Consider the following 19,380-nt stretch of genomic DNA (forward strand, 5'->3'; position numbering starts at 1 on the left):
TCACTTAGTTTCTCACTCACTGCTGCTACCAGCTGCTGGATCAGGGGTTCACTTAGTTTCTCACTCACTGCTGCCACCAGCTGCTGGATCAGGGGTTCACTTAGTTTCTCACACACTGCTGCCACCAGCTGCTGGATCAGGGGTTCACTTAGTTTCTCACTCACTGCTGCTACCAGCTGCTGGATCAGGGGTTCACTTAGTTTCTCACTGCCGCTACCAGCTGCTGGATCAGGGGTTCACTTAGTTTCTCACACACTGCTGCTACCAGCTGCTGGATCGGGGGTTCACTTAGTTTCTCACTCACTGCTGCCACCAGCTGCTGGATCGGGGGTTCACTTAGTTTCTCACTCACTGCTGCTACCAGCTGATGGATCAGGGGTTCACTTAGTTTCTCACTCACTGGTGCTGCCAGCTGCTGGATCAGGGGTTCACTTAGTTTCTCACACACTGCTGCTACCAGCTGCTGGATCAGGGGTTCACTTAGTTTCTCACTCACTGGTGCTGCCAGCTGCTGGATCAGGGGTTCACTTAGTTTCTCACTCACTGGTGCTGCCAGCTGCTGGATCAGGGGTTCACTTAGTTTCTCACTCACTGCTGCTACCAGCTGCTGGATCAGGGGTTCACTTAGTTTCTCACTCACTGCTGCTACCAGCTGCTGGATCAGGGGTTCACTTAGTTTCTCACTCACTGCTGCTGAAGCTGCTGGATCAGGGGTTCACTTAGTTTCTCACTCACTGGTGCTGCCAGCTGCTGGATCAGGGGTTCACTTAGTTTCTCACACACTGCTGCTACCGGCTGCTGGATCAGGGGTTCACTTAGTTTATAGACATAAAAAAAGTTCTCTTTGTTCAGATTTATATTGATCCAGCACTGATTATCTCGCCCATTGATTTGATCAGCTGACTGCGTTTGTTCTGTCATCTTTTTAAACTTTTGAACACATCAGGGGTCAGCGTGTCATCAGCTGGTTTGGGTCGAGGTCACCCTCACACTCGCTTAAGTTCGCAGTTTAATGCATCACTTATGAATTCATCATCAGTAAATATTTAATGTTGTTAAAAATTTAAAGTTAAATGTAAAAAAATCTGTTTTTGCCTGACAAACAAGCGCTATTAAACTCATAATTTCACACGTTTTCCTTATCTTATGGGGACATTTATGTGTTCACAGTCACTTTGTGGAGAACTGACTCACATTAATTCCTCCATTAATGTTAACTAAGCTAATGTTTAGTTACATTAAACATTTAATAACTAACTGTAAGAATGTTTTAATGTTTTCTGGTGGTTAGTGTGAGTCTGCAGGGCATGAATGGATGTCAATGTGAGGTCCTCTGAAGTGATGGAAACCTGAGAGTGTGTGTAAAAAGAGGAAGCAGAGCGAGTGTATATATAAAGTGATGCTGCAGTCGGTCTGATCATCTTCTGATCGGATCAGAGACCCGGCAGGCCAACTTCTTCCCATCTGACTGGTGAGTTTCAGCCGTTTTTATCTGGAATCACAAACCGTAAAGTGTTTAAAGTGTTTAAGAGAAACTAAAACAGCTAAAAAGATGTTTGGGGTGAGCAGAGGGAACTTTTCTAAGTATAATCTGATAAAAATATGATTACTTTTGAGAATCTGACGAAGCGCTTTCACAGAAACTCGAGTGAAAGATGATTAAAAACTGGATTATTTGCCTTTATCACGTCAGTTTAGAAGTTTATATCTTCAATTATCAATAAAAGTCTCACAGCTGAAGATATTTATATCTAGATTCCTGAAAAAAGAGCCGAGTTTAATGAAAATAAATCCCAAATATCAGACAGAACATGAGATATTATTTCTATTATTACAGTTTTAATATCCATTTAAAATAAATCGGCTTCTTTCAACCACAAACTTTGTAAAAACTAATTAAATGACAGTTTTATATGTCATCTGAGGTTGGATTTACTGAGTTTTAACACCTGCTGAGGACCAGATAATTATTGTAAAAACAGGCCAAACAGGAGCCCAATTATCAATTATAACGTTTAAAAGCCTGAAATGCTCCTAATTCACGTTTATCTGCAACTGTAATTTGTTACTTGACACCAGTAATTGGTTATTTACATGTGAGGAGTAGCTGTTTATACATAGAGTAGCTGTTTATACATAGAGTAGCTGTTTATACATAGAGTAGCTGTTTATTCATAGAGTAGCTGTTTATACATAGAGAAGCTGTTTATTCATAGAGAAGCTGTTTATTCATACCCTGTTTGTTCATAATGACGTCCTGAAAACTGGCAGAAAGAAAATGAGATGTTATTCAAATGACTTTTACTCAATCCTGCCTGGGACGGAGGTGGATAACACAGCCGAGTGCGATACCTTCAACTCTGGGCCTGTTACAGGAGATGGAGACGTGGAATAAACTTTATCCCCCAAAAATTATTTAAATAAATAAATTAATAAAATAAAATAAAATAAAATAAAATAAAATAAAAAAAATAAACTTTATCCAAAAAAAATAAATAAAATAAAATAAAACAATGAAATTAAATAAAAACTTTATCCAATAAATTTAAATAGATCAAAAAATAAACTTTATCCAAATATATTTTTTAAATAAAATAAAAAATAAATTAGTGAAACTAAATTAAATGAAAAAAACTTTATCCAATTTTTTTAAATAAAATTAAAGAATAAAATAAACTTTATCCAAAAAAATGAAAAATGAAATAAAATAAAAAAATATATAAACTTCATCCCAAACAAATAAAATAAATAAATAAATAAACTTTATCCAAAAAAATTAAATAAAAAAATCAATAAACTTTATCCAAAACCTTTTTAAATAGAATAGAAAAACATAAAATAAAATAAACTTTATCCAAAAAAATTATAAATTAAATAAAATTAAAAAATCTATAAACTTTATCCCAAACAAAAAAAATGAAAATAAACTTTATCCAAAAACACTTCCTGGTTGGGTTTGGACAGCAGGGGGATCACACGTAGTACCAGAGGTCTCAGGACCAGGGTTGGGGTTAAAGGAATAGAGCTAACTTGCTAATTTGCACTTATCCGATGTAGCTTTAACTTAAAAATGAGGAACCTGAAATTGGTTTTGAAGAAACCCACATGTTCAATGCAACTGCACCATGAGGGACACCATTTTTTTACCTTTCGCACGCAGTTGCTCTTAATACCCCCAGAGGTCGCATCGGTCTGCATGAACACATGCCCCATGGGAACATTTTACTGGTGATTTCAGGAATCTTCACAAGTTGTTAAAGATGAATTTGGGGTTTTCTCTCTTTTTGCAGTGGAACTTTTCAGCTTCAACCATCATGTCATTATCCAACTACAAGGGCCGCTTCACTGGGCCGGTACGCATCCCGATCGAAGCATCGCACTTTATTCGGAAGCAGCTAAGCACAGATGGTTCACCACGTCTTTGTTTACTGTTTCTGATGATTTGTAGGTGCCGACCTCCAACCTTCGGATAGACGACAGGGACGACTTTCAGGACTTTGAACCATTTGACGGTTCATCTTATGCTGGGCCCAGAGCATTTCCAGCTGGTGGTGGTAAGACTCCCACGACTCAGTCCGTGAAGACGATTTAAGCGTCTTTAGTGTCCTTAACCTACATTTTCCCCTCTTTCAGATGCCCTGCAGGTGATGGGGGTCAACATGCGTAAGGAATTTAATGAAGGGAGCCACAACACAACCGAGTACACGACCAACCTCCTGGTAGTCCGCCGTGGTCATAGTTTTGTCATAGATGTGACCTTCAGCCGTCCACTGACGCCACAGGATGACTTCCAGTTGGAGTTCCTCATTGGTGAGTTGGAACTTCAAGCGTTTATTTTCTAAATGAAGCGAGGAAAACCCACGACCTTTGGAATGAGAAGGTACCGGAACACAGGGATGGCTCTTTTTCAGTGGATTGACGCACGATGGGAGTACAGGAATCACCTTTTAGTAAACTTTCATTCACCATAATTCAACGATTTTCAGGTTTGGTACAGCGCTTATTTCATATCTTCGCCTCTCTCTGTTTGCTATCCCCCAGGTGCCGACCCCTCACCCAACAAGAACTCCCATGTGATAGTGACCTTCGGTAACCGCCAGGGTGGTTCGTGGTCCGGTGAGATAGTGGGCACGCAGGGTAACGTCGTGTCACTCAGCGTCACACCGGATGCCAAAGCCATCGTGGGGATGTATCGGACGTATGTGGCCATATCAATGGCCGACGGCATGCAACGGACCAAAAAGGACCCCGAGACCAACATGTACCTGCTGTTCAACCCCTGGTGTCCAGGTAGAAGCCTGTCTGCCTTCACTGCCACCTGTTGGATGGGGGGGTGTACTGCAGGCTTCCTGTCCTGCTCAGAGGGTTAAAGCTACTGCAGTTTCATGACATCATAGGACACGGCTTCTCAAAAACAATGTTTCCATCCATCTTTTTTAAACGCAATTTTGATTTTATCAGATTAGTTTATTATTGCTCAACACAAACAGTGAAGTAAATTAACTTAACACGACCGCTTCATCCCTTCTTCAGTTGCTTAAATGCATTTTAATACCTCTTTTATATGTAAACGTTTGTAATAACCTGCTACAAAATAAATAAATAAATGAATCAATAAAATTGAATTAAATTAAAAAAAATAAACTTTGTCCCCCCAAAAAAATAAATGAATAAAATAAATTAAAATGAACAAAAACTTTATCATAAAAAATAAATGAATGAATAAAATAAAAAAAATCAACTTTATCAAAAAAATTATAATTAATTAACAAAATGAAATTAAAAAATAAACTTTATCCAAAAAAAATAATGAACAAAATAAATAAATAAACTAGAAGCCTGTCTGCTTTCACTGCCACCTGTTGGTTGGGGGGGTGTACTGCAGGCTTCCTGTCCTGCTCAGAGGGTTAAAGCTGCTGCAGTTTCATGACATCATAGGACAGGGCTTCTCAAAAACAATGTGGAACAATGTTTCCATCCATCTTTTTTAAACGCAATTTTGATTTTAATCAGATTAGTTTATTATTGCTCAACACAAACAGTGAAGTAAATTAACTTAAAACGACCGCTTCATCCCTTCTTCAGTTGCTGAAATGCATTTTTATATCTTTTATATGTAAAAGTTTGTAATAACCTGCTAAAAATATATAAATAAATGAATGAATAAGATTAAATAAAATTAAAAAATAAACTTTATCCAAAAATATAAATAAAAATAAATAAATAAAATAAATTAATTAATTAAATTAACTTAAAACGACCGATTCATCCCTTCTTCAGTTGCTGAAATGCATTTTTATATCTTTTATATTTAAAAGTTTGTAATAACCTGCTTGCACAAACAGCTGAGGGATTCATGCGCGTAAACACACATTTATAAGCAGTTTTCTTTTCAATTCTCAGTTTGAAGATCTTGATTTTTTTTCCGACATCACAACAAATTAGCCCAATATTCTGTCTGTGGAAGTAATTCATTAACAGCTCAGTCTGTTGCTCCGTTTTGATTGATTTCTGTCAGTGTTGTTACCTGTTGTTTCGGGTTACAACCTCAAGGGACAATTTGGAGGTTGAGAGCTCGAAATTTCCTTCAGAAGCTGGTGGAGACCAAAGACGGAGCTAAAAGAGAGTCGTTTGTGCACCCTTAAGTGGCCGCATAAAATAACTTATAGCATCAGTGTTGGTGAAATGATTCCTGTTGGACTGTTTGCAGAGGACGACGTCTTTTATCCTGATGAAGCTGGACGCAATGAGTACGTCATGAACCCAACCGGGATCATCTACCAGGGCTCAGCGGATTCTGTAGGAGAACGCAACTGGATTTATGGACAGGTACTCACAAACTTAAACACAGATATCACAGTGTGAAGGATAAAGTGGGCAAGTGTTAACAGATTATGTGTCGTCTCCTTGCAGTTTGAGGACAACATTTTGGATGCCTGCATTTACATCTTGGATGTATGTGAGATGCCAATCCACAGTCGTGGCAACGTCATCATGATCGTTAGGAAGGCATCTGCCATGGTGAGAACGCAGAGCGGGAAAACAGACTTACCTGATATTGTAATTTAAAAAAGATTAATTTTCTGAACGAAGTCACTCAGTCACATCTAGATCTGTTTACTGAATCTGTTAATCCAAACAAAAGTGCATGCATTTTCTTAAGGAGGGCTTTAAATGTGCTCCGTAATGCTGGAAATTAGGTTTGAAGTGGAAATGGGTCTAATTTTTTTATAAATCTTGACTCAACTTTGACTTCCTCCTTCTTTCAGATCAATTCTCTGGATGATCAAGGTGTGTTGGTTGGGAACTGGAGTGATAACTACTCCATGGGTAACGCCCCAACATCTTGGATTGGTAGCGTCCAAATTCTGCAGAAATACCTCACCAACGGAGTTCCTGTCTGTTATGCCCAATGTTGGGTGTTTGCTGGAGTTCTCTGCACCTGTAAGAGCACGCATGGTTACCACGATACACCTTAAAGTGCTATTGTCGTGTCTCTAAAGAATTTAAAGTACGGATAGACTAAGGAACCAAAAATAGATCCTACACAACCTCAAGGGAGACGCAAAAAGAGCTAAAATGGAGCTTAAAAAAGATTGACAAGATACACAACAAGAACACAACGAGACAAAATATGAACACAAGGCGGCTTAACATAATAACAAAGTCTTATTATGGCGACAAAGACAAAAAACACAACCACAAAGAGACATGAAAATGACAATAAAGAAACAGAAAGCAATCAAAACTCAAAATTGTAGTAAAGTAGATAGTCAAGTAATTTTTCGACGTAGTCACATTCATCAAAGGCATTTAACCAGATTAATTGTATGAAACAATATTACTGACTTTGTGTTTCTTCAGTCCTTCGATGCCTCGGCATTCCAGGGAGGGTCATCACCAACTTCAACTCAGCCCACGACAACACAGGAAACCTGATCACTGAACTCATCTTCAAGGAAGTTGGCATACCAGACAGACGCAACACCAGGGACTCCATCTGGTTGGTCCGAATTTATTGGTTAAACACCAAAAACAGCGAATTTATTTACTAAAAAAGCCTTTTCTTCAATAAAGCCCTGTGGTAAGCCACTTAACTCCCAGTTCAGATGGGTCAGATTTGAATGAAAATCTGACTTCACTCTGACACTTCCAGAAAATCGTGCAGTTTTACAGCTAAAATCTGAGGATAACAATTAATTACACTGAACACCTTTTTAGATTTTATTGTACCATAAAAAAAAAAAAACGTAGATGTATGCAATAGCTATAAAAACAGCTCTCAATGTGTCCTGGTTTCCTTTAAAACCTCCAAACCAGGCAGCTAGCGCTATCAATAAAGAGAAGGATGCTAAGTTTAAGCTAGTTAGCAAGACAACCAAAGTTTGCCTTAGTTTAATTAATCCACTTCCTGCCTTTTCCAAATAAATAAAAGGTACATTGCAGTGTTACAATGACTTGTGAACACAGTTTTTCTCTCACATGCAGAGGTTTAATGAGGCTTATGATGGATGAAAAACAAGCAGCTAAAAACCCGCTAAGCTACGTTAGCAGCTGAGCATCTCAGACAGATTCTTGCCGAATTCACATCTTGTAGTCACATTTAGGGTTGGAAACCGTCTCTAGGGTTAGGGTTAGGGTTACCCTACCCTTAAACAAAAACAAAAAGCTCCTTTCCTCAGTCTCTGAGGCCAGTTATGTCCATCCCTGTGAATATATATATATATATATATATATATACATTCAGGGCTCTCAAGTTTTCAAGTGTGCTTGGAGTGAGATTTGGTCGGGGGTGTGTGTGTGTGTGTGTGTGTGGGGGGGGGGTTATTTATACCAAAATCACAAATCTTCACTTTTCCACTAAATTCTGCTATATTTTAAATAAATTGTTTTAGGTATGCAAAGTCTTAACAAACCAAAAAAAGAGACAAATTAAAAAAAGAAAAACAAACATAAATGTTACACACATGCAGTAAATCTGAGGTACATTTAAATTTAGGCCCACCCCACATTCATGAGGAATGCATTCTGTTATTTAGTGACTATCGGCCCCTTGAGCAGTCCCTCTCTGTGAGTGTTGTAAGTGTTTGTGGCAGATTAAAAATCCTCTCTGCATCAGCATTTCAGTGCGGCAGAACTATTACCAGTTTGGCAATTGTAGATAGCCTTATTGGGAATCTGCTCATACCAGTCACCTTTGAAAAAAATGAACCACGGAAGCCTAATTACACTCCTACATATTTTTCATTTTTCATTAAGTTGCTCATGTCAAAGGGTGTGTGCTGAATATTTAGGCCTACTATTCCAACGAACACTTTAACCGGCAGGTATTGGTCTTTTACAAGGAGTAGGAAAACTATAGTAACTAATAAAAGATTCAAATAAATGAAGATAAGACCTGCTGATGATCCTGACGGTTCTCTTCCACCTCCAGCTCGTCTACAACTTCTGCACGCATTCAGAGCATAATAGGCTATGTCCGCTGTGCATTCATGGGACGCGTGCTTGCAGCTGAAAGCTATTTCACACCCGGCAACAAGAAATTCTGTTTTCTGATTGGCTGAGAAATTCTATTTTGTGATTTGCCGATGGTTTGCTAAATCCAGACAGCTGTACAGAGCTATAGTTCTGAGCTGTAGGAGCGCACAGTAACCTGCTATTGACTCGTTTATAGTATCGGCCATTAGAATTTCTGTGCGACGAAGTTGATCATTTCTCAGCGTGAGAAATGGCATGTGTGGCGTGTGAGCGTGTGAACTTGTTGAAATGCGTGTGTCTCACGCTCATTGCGTGAGACTTGAGAGCCCTGTCACTGGTTAATCCAATGGTTAGTTAGATGGTCAAGAAGCTTTCTTGACCGTCTTGAAAGTTCTAATTACACATGAAACTAGTTGTTTCCTGGTTGCTGCTGTTTAGTTAGAAGGTTGGTCGGTTGATTCAGTTGGTGATGAAGCTACTTAGTTACAACCAGCTGACTGTGTTATTAATTAGTTATTTATTTAACCAGCTTTGTCTCTATTTTGCATTTGTGGTCAGGGTAGTTAATCAACGATGTAATTTGCTGGCACGTCTAACTAGTTAGATATGAGGCAGCTGGTAAGCTGCTTGGTCTGTAAAGTGGAAGTATGCTTAAAGGCCACAGTTTAGTTAGTTAAATCTGAATGTTTTTCTAGCTTTTCTGGTTAGTAGTTTAGTTTGTGAACTGAAAGACTTTCATACGCCTCCAGTTATTCAGTTAGTTAGTTAGTTAATTAGTTAGTCAGTTAGTTAGGTAGTTAGTGAGTCAGTCAGTCAGTCAGTCAGTCAGTCAGTCAGTTAGTTAGTTAGCAAGTTATTTAGTTAGTTAGCTAGTTAGTTAGTTAGTTAGCTAGCAAATTAGTTAGTTAGTTAGTTAGTTAGTTAGGTATGTAGTTAGTGAGTCAGTCAGTCAGTTAGTTAGTTAGTTAGCAAGTTAGTTAGTTAGTTAGTTAGTTAGTTAGGTATGTAGTTAGTTAGTTAGTTAGTTAGTTAGTTAGTTAGTTAGTTAGTTAGTTAGGTATGTAGTTAGTTAGTTAGTTAATTAATTAGACAGTTAGGTAGGTAGGTAGGTAGGTAGGTAGGTAGGTAGGTAGGTAGGTAGGTAGGTAGGTAGGTAGGTAGTGAGTGAGTCAGTCAGTCAGTCAGTCAGTCAGTCAGTCAGCTAGTCAGCTAGTTAGCTAGTTAGTTAGTTAGTTAGTTAGTTAGTTAGTTAATTAATTAATTAATTAGACAGTTAGGTAGGTAGGTAGGTAGGTAGGTAGGTAGGTAGGTAGGTAGGTAGGTAGGTAGGTAGGTAGTGAGTGAGTGAGTCAGTCAGTCAGTCAGTCAGTCAGCTAGTTAGTTAGTTAGTTAGTTAGTTAGTTAGTTAGTTAGTTAGTTAGTCAGTCAGTCAGTCAGTTTATTTATTAGAATTTCTGTGCGACGAAGTTGATCATTTCTCAGCGTGAGAAATGGCATGTGTGGCGTGTGAACTTGTTGAAATGCGTGTCTCACGCTCATTGCGTGAGACTCGAGAGCCCTGTACATTTATATATATTTATATATATATACTTTTTATATTTTTTATATGCTCATGTCTGCACTGAGAAAGGAGATGCTTTTAATCTCATTATACTTGTATAGTGACAATAAAAGGCATTCTATTCTATTCTAACTAGTTTTCGCCCTTTAGGAACTACCACTGCTGGTGTGAGGCGTACATGAATCGTGTCGACCTGCCACCGAAATACAAAGGATGGCAGGTGGTGGATGCCACACCCCAGGAGACCAGTGATGGTAGGACAGACAAAAAGATGGACACGTCAACTCATAGATGGTTTGAATGTGCAATTAAATCGACTCTGTTTACTTTCAAGGACATTACCGCTGCGGTCCAGCCTCTGTCAGCGCCATCAAGGACGGTGACCTGTGTCACCCATTTGACAGTGGGTTCGTCTTTGCTGAGGTTAGTGGGGAACGAGCTGTAAATATCCGGCTTTATTCAAGGAGCCTTCTTAGCACCACCCTAAAAATGCTTTAATAGCGAAAGTAGGCAAGGCAAGGCAATTTTATTTACAGGAAACAATTCGTACACAAGGCAATTCAAAGTGCTTCACAGTTACATAAAATCACAAGAAGGCAATAAAATCATTAAAAAGAAGAAAAAAATAAAAATAAATATAAATAAATATAAATAAATAATAAAAGATTTTAAAAAATGTAAAAACCCATTAAATTAAAAATAACTTTAAGTGCATTTGTATGCAAACAATGTGAAGATAACTGGAAGTACTTTGAATGACCAGCTGTGCAACCGTAAGGAACGCGATGGAAAAGGTGATTTGGTCTGACTACCTGAATATTCTGACTGACCAGGTTTTTCCATCAATAGATGCTCTCTTGATTATGATGCCAAGATCCATTGGGCTCAAACTGTATGAGATGGGTGCAGGGAGCATGGATTGGCTTTAATGCAAGATGTTGGTGATGGTTTACTGCAACTCATAAGCTTATTGAAACTACGTCATGGCTTTTCCGTAATTGTGAGAATGCTTTAAGGCATTCTCACTACTAAATCCCTGTTTCAATTGTTATTATTATTATTCCATCAGTTTTCGGCACCTAACTACTCCTGCATACTTTCAGCTATTTCTACAATTTTGGTCTCAAAACGTTCAGCTCTTTCAGCAGATTCCTGTCATCATTTTTGGTGTTTTTTAACTTTTACTCTTTTTAAGATATTCAACTTTTATTCAAATTTTCCCGTCATTCAAATGAATGGAAACTGCTTTCAGCTCTTCCAAATCATCTTCCTCTTTCCAACCTAACTACTTCTGCATGCTTTCAGCTAGAGACACCATTCAGACTTTAAATGGGTCACAAGACATTCAGCTATCACCAACTGTTTCAGCTTTTTCAAATCTTCAGCCAATTTTGAAATATGACAGTTTCAAAAACATGAACATTTTGCTCCTTCTTGATTTTTATGAATGAGTACACAGTTGAGTGCGTGCTGATAAGTTTAAAATTTTTCAGTTTTTTCCAACAAATTCCTTTAACTTTCATACAGTTTAACTTAGAGAAACAAATGATACCTTAAAATGTAGAAAACTTTGTCCTCTTTCAGCCAATTTAACCACTAAAGAGCTCACATTTACAGAATTTCAGCTATGAGCCTTGAACCCAGATCAACCTCATAAATTCTCTGACTAACTCCAATGTTAAGTTTGGTAGTACACAAAAATCACAACAATCGCAACAGTTTTTACTGCTAAAATTGAACTATTTTCAGCATTTTTAGCATGGTAAGCGATCCCCATTCAGCTCATAAGCATTCTCACTGCTGTTTCGCAGGAACAGCTCTTTCTAGTGTTTCTTTACTGCCTCTACAAAACCAAATCCGGACAGGCTTTGGTTTCAGATCGATAAAGTGTCCTTCTTCCAGGTCAACAGTGACATCATCTACCTAATGAGAGACAAATTCGGCACGATGACCCCGTTCAAGGTGGACACCACTTCTGTTGGAAAGCTGATTTTAACCAAAGCTATCGGCGCAATGACATCTGAGGACGTCACATTTAACTACAAGTACGCTGAAGGTAACATACGCAGAGGTGTAGCTTCCAGGTGACCATTCTAACAAATGAGGTGATCATCCAAATAAGCGGTGCATTGATCTGTGTCTGCAGGTAGTCCAGAAGACGAGAGGACTATGACTGCGGCGGAGGCGTACGGCTGTGATAGGGACCACCCCGAGCTGCCTCACGCCAATCTCTCAGTTGACATCACGGCTGAACAGGTAATATTTCTGCGACCATTAACATATTAATTATTTAACGCCAATAAATATTTTGTTGCGCATCAAAGCATGTTTAATTTTTTATTTAAAAATAAATAAATAAATAAATAAAAATACAATTTTTTTAGGGCTTTTTTGCCTTTAATGGATAGGAAAGTTCAGAGAGAATGGAAGCAGAGAGAGGGGGAACAACATGCAGCACAGGGCCATCCGATGCGGGACTCGAGCTGTACATGTGGCGCCTGCTTTACCCACTACGCCACAGACCAACCATTTTATTATTTATCTTATTATCGCAAAAGTCTGTTGCTCCCAGGCTTTTATTTTGTAAAAGTCTGCTGCTCACAGGCTTTTATTTTGTAAAAGTCTGTTGCTCACAGGCTTTTATTTTGTAAAAGTCTGTTGCTCACAGGCTTTTATTTTGTAAAAGTCTGTTGCTCACAGGCTTTTATTTTGTAAAAGTCTGTTGCTCACAGGCTTTTATTTTGTAAAAGTCTGTTGCTCACAGGCTTTTATTCTGTAAAAGTCTGTTGCTCACAGGCTTTTATTCTGTAAAAGTCTGTTGCTCACAGGCTTTTATTCTGTAAAAGTCTGCTGCTCACAGGCTTTTATTTTGTAAAAGTCTGCTGCTCACAGGCTTTTATTCTGTAAAAGTCTGCTGCTGTCTGCTGTGGAACAGGAAAAGAAAGTACTCGGCGGATCCACCAAACATGGAGAAGGGTACGGAACTTTTACTCGGCCATTTTCATGTTAAAGTTCTTCCAGACGGCGGAGTCGACAGAACCAAAGTCATCTGTAAACACTGCCAAGTTGAATTGTCTTCTCAGCGTAGTAGTTCCAGTCTAAAATATCACTTAAAGGCAAAACACACAACTGATAGCAGCAAGTCATTCAAGGAAACAGACAGTGGAGCGAGGCTTCTACATAAAAACTACAGAAAGATGCTGATGTTAAAAGTGTGTTTGCACAACAAATGTTATGGCACTTTCATTCATATGGCAGCACACTTAAAATAAAGCTAAATGCTAACAGCTATACACTACTTTTGGATTCATTTTGGGATTCTGCGTACAAATGCGATTAATCGTGATTAATCAGGGAAATCATGAGATTAATTAGATTACACATTTTAATCGTTGCCCAGCCCTGAACAAAAGTTTAGGATCTCTAAACAGAAAAAGAAAAGCGGGAAAACAAAACAAAACAACAGATTTTTTTTGTTGCTCTCTCTCAAACTTGGCAAATTAATCCGGATCCTCTCCTGAGGAACACCTCGAGGTTTTCACAATCATTTATCCAAAAGAGCAAACAGCAAAGGAGAACACAGTTTTTCCCTTACATTAACTGAAGAAAAGAGACAAACTGGCTAACAGTTGAATAATAATGTCCATCTTCCGCCCCCCCATCCCACTGTCCAGCACGTTCTGGGTGACATTGTGAAAGTGGTTGTGATCTTCACCAACAACAGTGAAGTCGCCAAAACTGTGGAAGCCCACCTGGAACAATCCGTCGTCTTCTACACCGGAGTCGTTACCAACAGCTTCAAAGAGGAGAACTTCACTGTTCGTGTGGGGCCCCACCAGAGTGAGCCAAACAGCCACCACAGTCCTTTCTGCCGCTCTGAAGATGAACCCTTTGACACCCTCAGATTTGTGTTTGTGTTGCAGCTAACAGTACAACGTTCCAGGTCCAGCCTCAGGAGTACATGTCTCTGCTGGGCTCCCAGAGCGCCCTGCACTTCGTGGTCAACGGACGCAGCGGCAATGAAGAAGTGTCTGACTTCAAGGTGGTCTCGCTGATTTCTCCGAGCATCGACATAATGGTAAAACAAAAATATTCCAGCTTCAAAATGATCTGTGATGTATTTTTCGTTATGTTAATGTTTGGATGTATTCTACGGAAGCGTGTTGGATTCACTTAAAAAAAAAAAAACTCAGTTTTTTCTGTCTAATTTATGTTTGGGTTTGTTTTTTGCTGTATTTTCCCTCTGTTTTTCTAGCTATTTTTTCTGTTTTTCTGGCTATTTTTTCTGGGTTTTTTGCGGTAATTTTTTCTGTTTTTCGCTGTAATTTTTTCTTTTTTTCTGGCTATTTTTTCTGTTTTTCGGTTTTTCTGGGTAATTTTTTCTGTTTTTCGCTGTAATTTTTTCTGTTTTTCTGGCTATTTTTTCTGTTTTTCGGTTTTTCTGGGTAATTTTTTCTGTTTTTCGCTGTAATTTTTTTCTGTTTTTCGCTGTAATTTTTTTCTGTTTTTCTGGCTATTTTTTTCTATTTTTCTGTTTTTCTGGGTAATTTTTTCTGGTTTTCCCTGTAATTTTTTTCTGTTTTTCACTGTAATTTTTTTCTGTTTTTCGTTGTAATTTTTTTCTGTTTTTCGCTGTAATTTTTTTCTGTTTTTCGTTGTAATTTTTTTCTGTTTTTCACTGTAATTTTTTTCTGTTTTTCGTTGTAATTTTTTTCTGTTTTTAGCTGTAATTTTTTTCTGTTTTTCGCGGTAATTTTTTTCGGAAATATCGAGATATTTTGAAATCCCGCGAGATTATCCAGCCTGCAAGTGACTCAGGTGGACCTAATAATAATATGGGATGTCATACAACTTCTTCTGCTCAAATCTACTCAAGTAACAGTAAAAAGTATAGAGATGTAAAACTATTCCTAGAAGTATAATTTTTTCAAAAACTTACTTAAGTAAATGTAACTCGTTACTACCCACCTCTGGTTACGGGTTGTAGAAGAATCTACAACGTAGGGTTTCCTGAGGTTTGAGTGTTTTTAGTTTTCCTTTTGAAGGAAAGGTACAAACTTCTCATAAGAACGTCACACAACCCCACTTCAAGAAGCCACAAACTATCCCTTTAACATTGTGTTAGTTTGACCTGGAAAAGTTTGTTTTCCTCTGACTAAACAGTTCCTGAGGCGCAGAGCCGGCCCAAGGCATATGCCAACTATGCGGTCGCTTAGGGCCCCCACACCACCAGGGGGCCCCAGAGAGCACCGAGATGTTGTGATAAAAAAATAAATATATACATGAAATTAAAATAACATTGAACAATTTAAACGAAATTGTATTACACCAGAAAAAAAATTAATTTTGACAATACTAATACAAGGTTAATTGATGCCTTAGTTAAGTATTGTATTTATTATTTAAGTATTTAATTTTGATTGGAACTTTATTTTTCTGTAAGATAATGTGAATGTCATTCGATTCTATTTTGTATTTTGAACATTTTGCACACCATTGCACATCTGAAAGAAATTAAACTATTTAACGTGTTTACTATAAATGCAGTCTCCAGCCTGCTGATGTTACTTTCAAATAGTTAAATTAATGAGCCATACTTATACATCACTCTTTATGTAGAAGTTAATTAAACCATATTTATGAGTTTGCTATCCCTTTAAGGTTAAAAACAAGAATGACACCTGTATAATGTAAGATGATTACAAATAATCCGTTACACACATAACAGTGTAGCCTGTGGAATAATGAGGCATCTGGAGCTGAGGTGATGGTAGGGGGGCCCAAATGAAATTCTGCTTAAGGCCCCATAAAGGCTTGGGCCGGCCCTGCTGAGGCGTAACTACAGGAAATCTAAAGACTCAAGAACAGACGTTTACTAAACCGAACTCCACACGTATGCCTAAGACTTATTGTCATAGATCCTCCTCAAAGTTGGCCATAATGGACGATGAAATTCGGTGTTTCCAGCTGACAACAATCACCTTTTCACCTCAAGAACTCAAAGCTCTGACGACAACAAGCAACGATCAATCGTAATCGCAAGAAAACAAAAAACTCAGGATTAAAAACAGGATAATTGAATGCAAAAAGAGCACTTAAAAAATCTAAATTACCTGGTATATTTGTTTAATTTCTAGTCCAAATATCTCATTAGACTTAATATGAGAAACAACTGCCTAACAAGCACTATTTCAGCCAGATATAGGGAGTTGTTTTAAGACAATAAATCTTAAATATCTTGTTAAGTGAAATCTTGACAAGCCGATTTTCACTAGTTCCATTGGCAGATTTTACTGCTTATTTCAAGCAAAAACGTCTTTTATTTGTTGTTTTTTTTACTTATTTTTGGAGGGGCATTTTCTCCAGTGTATTACCTCGACAAAACGGAAAAGAACTGTTTGCAATTCCACTTTGCGCTCCACATTTTTAGGTTGTAAAAATGGCACGAAACATGAAACTCACGACATATTGTGCTGATCTCCCTGCAGTTCAGTGGGAACCCACAGGTGAACAGGAAGACGTCTGTGACTGTTCGTTTCAAGAACCCGCTCAACATAACCCTGCACAACGCCATCCTGGTGATGGAGGCGCCCGGACTGATGAAAAATAGGACGTTTTCCTACAAGTAAGCGCGCCCCGGGCAACAGCCGAGCCTTAAACATGTGTTTATTGCACATTTTGTTCATTTACAAACGGTGAACAACAGGTACATGCAAGAAAAAAAAGCATAGCAATAAAAAAAAAAAATGAAATAAATAAATAATAATATAAATGTGTATACTAATTCAATGTAATTTTTTTCAAGGAAATTACAGAAAACCTTCCAGATTTTCCAAAACTTGTCAAAGCTTATTTTTTGTGGTGGAGCTTATCTTTTCTAAAGCCGAGTAAAAAGTCATCCCTGTTAGGTTTATCCCTTTTCCATGAACAGGCTACACATCTTTTAGCTTCCAGAAAACAAATATTGAGTCAGGATTTTTCATTTTTGGAGGTCACAAAGTTGTCCGGGTGAATATTTAGTAAACTTTGGTTTGAGAGGTACTTCGTTTTCAATGATTCGACCGGCCAGGCTCAACACTTTTTCAGAGGGCATTCCCACATGCAACGGAATAAAGAACCTGCAAGTATCTGGGATATTTGGGTTAAAAAGGTGCAGCTTACTTGGGGTTACATACTGTCTGCTTATCCATTTGTATTGTAGTAATTTAGAGTTTGTATTTATAGTTTGCGTTTGAGCTGTTAAACGAGCTCCGGCCCATTCTTCCTCTGTTAGATTTTCGTTCAACGTCTTTTATCTGTTTTAGAACCATTCATCCGCACGCTGAGATCTCCCAGACGGTGGAGTTCGAACCCAAGAAGCCGGGACTCAAATACATCGTGGTACAGCTGGACTGCGACAACCTGAGCGATGTGAGTGAAACCAAACCTCTGCTCACAGCTGCTTTAACTTCCAGGAGCTCCTCAAAATCATTACTCTGAGGCAGATTCGCCAATTCTATCACTAAAACCACATTTCCCATCAGCCCCATTTTTCTTAGTAAGGTTCAACTTACAATATTCTAAACTGTAGAGGACGTTGTAGCTTCTTCGTGCACAGATGCCGGGGGGAAAACAAGGCATGTCCCGGACTCCAGAGGACTTGTGTGTTATCTGGAATCAAATCAAATCAAATTTATTTGTGTTGCACATTTCATGTACAAAACAATTCAAAGTGCTTTACATAAAATAAAAGCATTGCAGCAGGGAGTGGAAGAAGCATTAAAAATTCACAAAAGAATATAAAGAGAAACAAATAAAATCATTTAAATTATTTTAAAAACAAGCAACAGTCCAGATTAATTCAAAGATATCGTGCAGATTTCATGCATAGACACATGAGAAAAGAAATGTTTTTAACCTGGATTTAGAAATGTCTCCATTATATCAGTTACTCGAGCTTTATTGAGAGGTAACATTCCCCTTTGGTTCCCCAGATAAAGTTCTGGTCCTTTATCACCCATTAACTGGACTGTCAGGAGTTACTACGATGGTGTTTTAGTAGATGCATAATGCAACAAAAAGCCTACTTTTGGTAAAACTATTTCCCACTTCAGGTCAACTTTATTGTCAATGCTGCTATATGTGCAGGACATACACAGAATTGAAATAGTGTTTCCCTCTTATCCCTGGGGCAAAACAGCAATAAACCTGGAGTATAATATAATATATATATCAAGTAGGAGGTAAAAAAAAGAAAAAATATTAAAAAAAATATATATATATATACAAGCTAAAAGAACCCTGCACAGTAAAGAATAGCGAATCTTCGAGTGGATCTTTTAGCGAGCGTACCTTTTGTTGGCTGTGGCTGTGTAAAATATCACGAAACATTGGAAATGTGTGTAAAACTTGTCTCAAACATTGAAAATCAATCTTTCAAACACTAACAAGCTCACCTACTGAATCTTTCTTATTCTACTTTCTCATATTCTTTAGATGTTAGCCAGCGTGCTAACATTAGCATCAACTGCTAATAGTTCGCTAACCATCAGCATGCTAATATTTCACATCTAACATGAATCATTAGCATGCTAACTATTACTGTGATATGCATCCATTTCAAAACACAGCTACTAAATTAATTCAGCTTCATGATTAGCAGGAGAAATGTAGCGTATGTGTTAGCATGCCGGCTAACAAGCTTCACTGTAGTTTCAACATCCAACAGTTGTTAAAACTGACCTGCTAATTTCCAGCTTTGTATCTTTTCTCTTTTGTGTAGCATTGAAAAAATCATACTTGTAATAATCTACATGAATTACGTAACTTTGCTGTCTTTAAACATGCTAATTTGCATCCTAGCATGTTAAACATGCTATAAAAACCGATATGTTAGCTTGTTTTAACATGTAGTCCAGGTCTTATCCCTAACTTGTGTCCTTAAGTGGTTACAATTTAGACTTTTGACACCATAGTTTTATTAATTTCTTTTTATTTGTATTTATTTTTCAGGTCCAGGCAAGAGCTGAGGTGAACGTCAGTCCATAAGCTTCTGGTTGAGCGCAGAGAGCCGATGAACACAACTTCTTCAGTGATCCATTTTCTTCTTTAAAATCAATTTAATTCAGAAATCAATATTTTAATATTTTTTCCACAGATATGGAGGTTTGTGTGAGCCTGTAAAGTCTTTTTTAAGCATTTTTAATGCTTTAATTTAAGGCAAGGCAGGTTTATTTGTACAACAAAGTGATTCACAGATACATTAAAACAGTAGAAATAAAAAGCATGATTTAAAATTTTAAACTGAAATACAGCACACATTTTAATCTCCGTTTATTTGGCAAAATGGAGAAACTAAACAT

At 37.8% G+C, this 19,380-nt stretch overlaps 1 protein-coding gene across 1 annotated transcript in view; it reads left to right on the forward strand.

Moving 5' to 3' along the window:
- LOC142370449 (coagulation factor XIII A chain-like) overlaps nucleotides 1-19,066 on the forward strand; it is a 44,610-nt gene extending 25,544 nt beyond the window's left edge. Inside the window, exons 2-18 of the mRNA XM_075453030.1 lie at nucleotides 3,291-3,353; nucleotides 3,449-3,551; nucleotides 3,634-3,810; nucleotides 4,042-4,290; nucleotides 5,711-5,829; nucleotides 5,914-6,021; nucleotides 6,270-6,444; nucleotides 6,865-7,003; nucleotides 10,190-10,293; nucleotides 10,374-10,462; nucleotides 11,942-12,095; nucleotides 12,186-12,295; nucleotides 13,714-13,879; nucleotides 13,963-14,117; nucleotides 16,528-16,664; nucleotides 17,344-17,449; nucleotides 19,031-19,066. Of these exons, the coding sequence (XP_075309145.1) occupies nucleotides 3,291-3,353; nucleotides 3,449-3,551; nucleotides 3,634-3,810; nucleotides 4,042-4,290; nucleotides 5,711-5,829; nucleotides 5,914-6,021; nucleotides 6,270-6,444; nucleotides 6,865-7,003; nucleotides 10,190-10,293; nucleotides 10,374-10,462; nucleotides 11,942-12,095; nucleotides 12,186-12,295; nucleotides 13,714-13,879; nucleotides 13,963-14,117; nucleotides 16,528-16,664; nucleotides 17,344-17,449; nucleotides 19,031-19,066 (2,190 nt within the window). The remainder of the gene's footprint in view (nucleotides 1-3,290; nucleotides 3,354-3,448; nucleotides 3,552-3,633; nucleotides 3,811-4,041; nucleotides 4,291-5,710; nucleotides 5,830-5,913; nucleotides 6,022-6,269; nucleotides 6,445-6,864; nucleotides 7,004-10,189; nucleotides 10,294-10,373; nucleotides 10,463-11,941; nucleotides 12,096-12,185; nucleotides 12,296-13,713; nucleotides 13,880-13,962; nucleotides 14,118-16,527; nucleotides 16,665-17,343; nucleotides 17,450-19,030) is intronic.
- Nucleotides 19,067-19,380: the final 314 nt, after the last annotated feature.

This window comes from Odontesthes bonariensis, chromosome 20 (assembly GCF_027942865.1).
Source record: "Odontesthes bonariensis isolate fOdoBon6 chromosome 20, fOdoBon6.hap1, whole genome shotgun sequence".
NCBI lineage: Eukaryota > Metazoa > Chordata > Actinopteri > Atheriniformes > Atherinopsidae > Odontesthes > Odontesthes bonariensis.